The sequence below is a fragment of the Saccoglossus kowalevskii genome, chromosome 17 (assembly GCF_978046115.1).
Source record: "Saccoglossus kowalevskii chromosome 17, keSacKowa6.1, whole genome shotgun sequence".
Classification (NCBI taxonomy): Eukaryota; Metazoa; Hemichordata; class Enteropneusta; family Harrimaniidae; genus Saccoglossus; species Saccoglossus kowalevskii.
Genome location: NC_140657.1, coordinates 1,756,641 through 1,764,572, shown reverse-complemented (window position 1 = coordinate 1,764,572; position 7,932 = coordinate 1,756,641). Strand labels below are relative to the sequence as shown.

The 7,932-nt window shown below is 33.7% G+C and overlaps 1 protein-coding gene across 2 annotated transcripts in view; it reads right to left on the bottom strand.

The window, feature by feature from the left end:
- Positions 1 to 2,500: 2,500 nt before the first annotated feature.
- The window catches only part of LOC100371773 (uncharacterized), a 28,881-nt gene continuing 23,449 nt past the window's right edge, over positions 2,501 to 7,932 (bottom strand). For both annotated transcript variants that reach the window (XM_085492553.1, XM_002735701.4), the window contains exons 5-7: positions 6,730 to 6,996; positions 5,897 to 6,102; positions 2,501 to 4,470 (exon numbers count right to left, since the gene is read on the bottom strand). In XM_085492553.1, coding sequence (XP_085348679.1) covers positions 4,141 to 4,470; positions 5,897 to 6,102; positions 6,730 to 6,996 — 803 coding nt within the window. In that variant the 3' untranslated portion in view covers positions 2,501 to 4,140. The remainder of the gene's footprint in view (positions 4,471 to 5,896; positions 6,103 to 6,729; positions 6,997 to 7,932) is intronic.

The following is a 7,932-nucleotide window of genomic DNA, read 5'->3' as shown; positions in this document are numbered from 1 at the left end:
TTAGCGCACTTTCCAGTCAGCGAAATAAGCTAAATTAAAACCCAGTGAATAATTACCCCCTTTACAGTAAATGAAATAAAGGTCTGCTCATTGCAGGCTAACAGGGCTTGGACGGGGGATGTTTGCTTAAATGGGATTGATAGTCTCTTTCTGTTGCACATTTCACCATCTTTGCAGTTCTTTATTCCCTAATCAAGTGTACGAGTGCCAATGTTATCAAACAGAATATCACAATATTGTACATGTATTCACTAAATTTAGTTTGCAAATAAGTATAAAGTGAATAAAAGTCTACTTGAATCTTAACTTTCAGTTTTACAGTTTATTTAATACTTTTCTATATACAGATAGATAGGGGGTATAGTACATTTGAATAAATGCATGGTACTGTAAATATGTGGTGAAATCATTGCTGATCTCTTCACTGCTTGTATGTATAATCAAAATTAATTGATCACTACTGTGAACGTCGATAGTAACCTCAAAACTATTATATCCCTCTTATCTGGTCAATTTAAAAAACTACACGAGGCTGGCAGGATAAAGGTTAAAGTTGCATTCTGAGAAGCAGAACTAACTCATCAATCACAGTGAAAGATAGTATGCAAGACCAGATTTTCTTTTTTTTTGGGTAAATAAAAAAAAATTATATAATACATTATGTACTTCATAATTAAACATTTAAATCTCCCGCAAATTGTATTAAAACTTAATTATGTATACTGTCATCCAGTGGTGCAAGGAGTTACTATAAAATAATTTATTTTAGCTGGAATAAATTTTCACTGAAATCACATTTTTGGTGTTTTGTATGGAATTTATTTTCAGTGATTTTTGATGAGTTGAATGTAAAATATAGGAAAAAAATGTATATTCGCTGGATTTTATTTTCACTGAATCATCTCTCCAGCGAAAATTAATTGTAAGCGAAAATAAAGTATTTTATAGTAATATCAAATTGATAATGATTAATAACAGTAGGTGTGGGCAGATGGTTTTACTATATTACTGTAAGTGAGCACTCAATCCCATGGTTTCACATCTACAGAAGCATAATCGTGTTAACAGGCTTTACGTTAGAAGTAAACTGATGAATAAACTTGTCACTATAAAGCAATCATGCTTATTTTTGAGAGAAATATGAAAATAAGAGTTTAAGCACTGTGATGCCAGAATGCATTTATGTGACTTTCAGTGTAAGCTGTGGGAAAATAATCTCAAACGGATTTGACAGATGAAAATGAAACAAAAATAACGGAATGAATAAAAAAAATGAAAATGTAATTTATTGTGAATTACCGGTACTACTTGACAAAAAATGAACCTAAAGTGAGAAATGTTACAGATCTGCTAAGGGTATATAGATTTAGTACGTTTCTCCACACAGCGTGTATGGGTAAACCAAAAAGTAAAGTGACCCCATCATGAGTGTCTTGTTTGATTCGCAGCTATCTATGGAAACACACATTTCTACTATTTGTAGATCTGGATATTCCCATCTAAGAAATATTAATCGTATTCGTAAATCATTATCCCAATCTGATACTGAAAAGTTGGTACATGCATTCATATCTTCTCGCTTAGACAGCTGTAATTCATTATTGTCTGGTCTCCCTGTAACTAAGATAAAACCTCTTATTCGTGTACAAAATGCAGCAGCCCGCCTTGTCACTCGTGCTCGAAAATATGACCACATTACAGACATTTTTATTAAACTTCATTGGTTACCAGTTGTACAAAGAATCAATTTCAAATTACTTTTACTAGTGTATAAATCTTTGTATGGTTTTGCCCCAAATTATCTATGTGAATTAATCGAATTTTATGTACCTAGTCGTAGTTTAAGATCTGAATCAAAGTTTCTTATTAAAACTCGTCAGGTGTGTAGTAAAAAGTCCAAGGTGTTATACAAAGACCGTGCTTTTGAAAATTTAGGTCCTAAACTTTTTAATGAATTACCTCTGTCTGTTCGTTCTAGTCCTTCAGTAGACATTTTTAAATCCAGACTGAAAACGCACTTATTTAAATGTGCTTTTAATATTTGACTGATTGTTTATTGTATCAGCGCCTTTGATCTTCATATGTTGGAATTGTTGCGCTTAATTAAATAAAGTTATTATTATTATTATTATTATGAGTGCCCGCTTACAGTGAAAATGAAAAATACTTTCTAATTTACAAAGAACTCGGAAATCATCAATTAAATGGCAGTAACTTTTAGATCACACCTTCGTTATGAACATCATTTTTTTTTTAATATTTTTTTTTACAAAATTACAACTTAAGCAACTGCTGATGATGCAGAAAAAAAATCTGACTTATAATGCCACAATTTTTTTTTCTGAATATCAAAAAACAAAAAACCCAGTTTGAGAGCTAAAAAAACAACACTGAGTTGTTGACCTGTAAGCTCTATCAGTACTAAAATAACACCAGTAACTATGGAAACAAAACATGTTTTCAACTGTGCACTAAAATCAATGCATCATTGGAATATTGATTAAAATTGCAACTAGTAAATGTTTGTTTTAATAGTAACTTGTATAAAAAAAAAACTTATACATATACATCTATATGGTAAATTCAGGTAAGTGTTAACTTACTTCTATTCTGACTTGATAACTACATGGACAAGTACAGTAGAGTATCTGAGCACAACTTAACATTAGCTACACACATTTTTAAGCTCAGCTTCCTCCCATTACTGACATACATCTAAATTGTGCGATGTAAGCTAAATATGTCTAATATCAGTACTTCTGATGAATATTATAAGTTAAAATTATTCACGACAATGATATACACTTGTTGTGGAAAGCCAGCTTGAGAATAATGTTACACTTGAACCGTCTTGTATATAGTGTGTATTGATCTGTACAATCTTGTTAACATGCCAGCCACAGATAGCCTATTACAATATATTCCAGATCTCATAAAATCTTTGTACACATGTAGGCATTGTCTAATAATGGCTCAATTATACAACTAAATCAAAACTTTAAAGGACGGTGATTTTTATAACTGTTTGATATGAGTATGCACATGGCTACACAACCTAATGCAGTGGTCAAATGAACAATGTTGACTACACAACCTAATGCAGTGGTCAAATGAACAATGTTGACTACACAACCTAATGCAGTGGTCAAATGAACAATGTTGACTACACAACCTAATGCAGTGGTCAAATGAACAATGTTGACTACACAACCTAATGCAGTGGTCAAATGAACAATGTTGACTACACAACCTAATGCAGTGGTCAAATGAACAATGTTGACTACACAACCTAATGCAGTGGTCAAATGAACAATGTTGACTACACAACCTAATGCAGTGGTCAAATGAACAATGTTGACTACACAACCTAAAGCAGTGGTCAAATGAACAATGTTGACTACACAACCTAATGCAGTGGTCAAATGAACAATGTTGACTACACAACCTAATGCAGTGGTCAAATGAACAATGTTGACTACACAACCTAATGCAGTGGTCAAATGAACAATGTTGACTACACAACCTAATGCAGTGGTCAAATGAACAATGTTGACTACACAACCTAATGCAGTGGTCAAATGAACAATGTTGACTACACAACCTAATGCAGTGGTCAAATGAACAATGTTGACTACACAACCTAATGCAGTGGTCAAATGAACAATGTTGACTACACAACCTAATGCAGTGGTCAAATGAACAATGTTGCCTTCACACATTTTGAGGGCATGAATTGTAGGATTTAATATTTGTAGTTATAATCGCCATGTTCCATGGGAGGAATCACATGACAAATCTGGCAAGTTAAAGATAGAAATCTAACAATGGTTGGTTTTTTTGAAATAATTATATTGAATGATGTTAAATTACAGAAACCATCACCATGAATGATACACTCACTGTGCAGTAATAGATTAAACATTAACAGAGCTGCCTTTTCATTTTCCAACATTTAAATCAAATAAGGTAGGTAACAATGGCCCTCTATAGTTATCAGTAGTCTCCTTGGCAACCCCTATTTTGGTGATGTCAGGTTTCCAAGCATAATATAGTCAATGAAACACTAGTGAACCATTCACTGCCAAACAGGAGATGGCAAGATAACAAAATGGAATGGTTACCCACAAAGTTTATAAGAGTTTATTCTTCTTTAACATATTCTAACACAGCATCTCTAAACCTTAGGAAATCCTCTTTTGTGCTGTAAACGTGGCCAGTGAGACGGCACCAGAAACGACCATTCTCTGCATTAACAAGGCATTGAATGTTGTACTTCTCCCACAGATCTCGCATGATGGCGACACTTCCCTCACCAGTCATAGGATGCCTGTCTGTGTATGGGAAACCAATCACAATCATGAATGGTGCCTGCATATCTGCCGGAATGGGTAACCGCTGGGTTTTCCATGCTTTGGTCAGCGTATCAGCTGCCCACTCTATCAAAGGAGTGATATACGAGTACAGAACATCCTGTAAGGAGGGGAAAATACAACAAACATGTAAATTAAACTTAAAATATATAACCAGAAAATGATTGCATGTCGTCAAGGTAACAGGTGTCAAAGCTAGTCATTGATATTCACAATGACAGATCTTCAGTGTCTACCATTTCAAGAATCCTACATCCCAGAATTGCAAAGAAAACACAGGTAAAGTACATGCTCATATTCACTCTATTAGTAGCAAACACTCTTACATAAACAAGTCATTGAAAATGACACAGTTCTCGTTAAATTTTTGAAAGTTCTCTTTGTGCTCGTCATATTAAATCAGAAGGGTTGTCGCGAGCGTGTCCTTGAAACTTGAGTCCCAAGTGGCGTATACAACAGATTGTTTATTTACATCAAAACACATGTTCCGTGTAGTAGTAATATGGCCAAAAATAAAAACAGCAGTTATTCGGCCATCTTTGATCTGATTATGAAACACACTGATATGTATGATGTATGTGCCAATGCCAATACCAATGAAAATAAATTGCGGGAAATATAGTAGTAAGGCCAAAAAGTCAGATGGCTGTCAATCGGCCATCCTTGACCAGATTTTGAAACAAATTGTCATGGACATGCATTCTAACATGTATAAAGTACATGTATGTGCCAAATTTGAATGAAAACTGACAGAGCATGTTCAAGATACCGCATAAAAAAACAAAACAAGATGCCTACCAGTTGACCATCTTTGATCCAATTGCAAAATCATCATGGACATGTATCCTAACATGTATAATCTATGTACCAAGTTTGAATGAAAACTGACAAAGCATGTCCAAAATACAACATTTTCAAAAAACAAGATGGCTGCCAGTCGGCCATTTTGAATTGAATCGCTAAACCACTGCATGTGCCTATGTCCCACATAAAGTACTAGGCACATGCAAAGAATGAACGGAATAGGTCCACAGGATTCTGAAATATGACTCTGGACGGACGCACAGACTTCGTCCGAACGGGGACTAATTACGGTGGTGTGTCTATGGCCAAAAAAAAGGCATAGTTGGATGATCCAGTATACAATTGATGGTTTACAGCAGTTGTATTGGAGATGCGCTTTTAATAGAGCAAATACGATATAGACATCTTATTAAAATCTAATTTTTGTTATGCAACAGAACTAAAATAAATTTGAATACAGAACAATCTAAAATAGTCTCCAAGAACTGACTTACAAAATTAAAGAAAATGTGGTGGGACCACTATTGGCAATCAACTGAAAATAAAAGTAGCGTTTAGAAAATAACATAATAAAACTGTCCAATTACGCTATCTATAAAAACAGATTACAGATTTTCATTGTTCACATTAGTTTTATGATGAAAGTAGGCATACATTAAGAAAGATGAGGAATTGGATACAAATAAATCAATAATTATTAAGTACATAATTCAAATACTCACCAAACCCCCTAAGTCATTAATAAATTTGAGTCCTTCCCCAGCAGTTAAATAGACGGTATAATCTCTAGTACCCTGGTAATAGAACTCTTCCCGCCATCCTTTCTCGTAGTTATTTGATGTAACCACTGGTTTCACAGTTTTCTGGTGTTTAGGATCAACATAAAGGAAGGCACAACGACCCGACAAACACCATTTGTAAATATTTCCTTTGATAACAAAAATAATAGAAAAATCAAGTGAGTGAAGTGTGGAAGATGAACGTCACTATTTCAGTAAAATAATAAATTATTCAGATAAAGGGTGGTCTTGGCCTTGGACGATTAGAGGGCAAAGGTCATGCACGCAGAACACATTAAATGTCAGGTCAACAAACATTGCACAGTATTTGTTCTATTAGTAGCACATTGTGTACATGCGCTTCTAATAGAGCAATGCTGTATTTCCAGTATTTTGTACAGAATACAAGGAACCTGTATAGAGCATGACGCACATGTACCTGTAGCATAAAATCTGTATTGTAAGCAGTGGCTTCTTTTATAACATCTATGCATACATGTATAAGAAATGGTATATTTTTGGCTCTCAATTGTTCAAACAGAATGGGTGTGAATGCTTATTATGGATGCTGATTTTACAACAATTACCAAGCCATTTTTATTAAATTAAGTCATGTGGAGGCTTTCTCATAATTCAGAAAAAAAATGGTACAAATGGCTTGCAAATATTTGAATCTGCATATAACAGTTTATTGTGATATTAGTCAACCGTCAATACTCCCACTGTACTGGTACCCTTGCAATAATCTCAATCTTAATAACACTATTTTAACATACCAGCATAATAGTCAGCTCCAATATCAGTCACATTCAATTTCAGTTGGCCTGGTGCATGTGCTGCATCAATAATCACTTCAACACCACGACTATGACACAACTCTACCAACTCCTTGACAGGCATAACAAGTGTCATGTAGCTAGTAATGTGATCAATTATAGCCAACTTGATACCAGGGTTTGCATCTAGAGCTTCTCTGTATGTCTCCAAAATCTGCTCTTTGTTTTTGATTGGGAAATTTATTTCAGCCTTTACAATTTTGACGTCTGCAAAAAAAAAAAATAGTTGAACTCTGGTGACCTTGCCCTTTGTTATATAATACAATTCCCTGTATCATAGTTTGATTCAATATAAATATGCATTGTCATAATTAATTTTGAATACAAACAAGTTTTGGGGTTGAACCAACAGTGGGGAATCAGTCTACCGAATGTCCTTAAAAAATGTAAATATTTTACAAAAACATTGGAGCCTTATTTGTTTAATTACTTTAAGGGACATAATTTCCAGCTTTATTCAAAGTAATTCAGATATTTTAGTATAAAAACAAATGTCTCATTGCAAAAAAAAGTGCTGCATTTAGATGTGAATAGATTCATAAAACATGCAAGATAACAGAAAATTTTAGCTGGCTTTAGTCCAAGTATTTTGTACAGGTGTCTGTCAAAAATTAATGATTTACTGAGACAAATATGAACTGCCTCATTGTGTGACTACTGTATTATATGAAAAGTAAAAAAAAAAACACCCTTTATGAATAGCTATCATGTTGCAAGCTCTGCTTTGTATGCAAATCAACTTAAATAGTTAGTTGGTGTCCAGTGGAGGAAGAAGTCAACAGTACTGTTGCCTCCTGAGAATCTACATCTTCAAACACTGCAATCTTTGAAGTGTTTTTTTTAAACTAGTATTATAAAAATTCTGTTCTAATAGCTGAAACATATTCCTGTGAGTTTTCATTTGTCGAATGAACTGTTTGTCAAATACAGAATACATATATTTTAGAATAATTTTCATTTTAAAATGTGGATGAAATGTTTTGCTTTTAATGTATTTTTTTATGTATTGTTTTTGATTTGATAACTTTGAACTAAACAAATTTTCTATTAGCTTCAGATCTTGATCAAAGTTAGGCACCCAGTTCATACGAGTGCTTATATTGATTTTCTGACATCTTGTTTTCTGTAAAGATTTTATTGGTA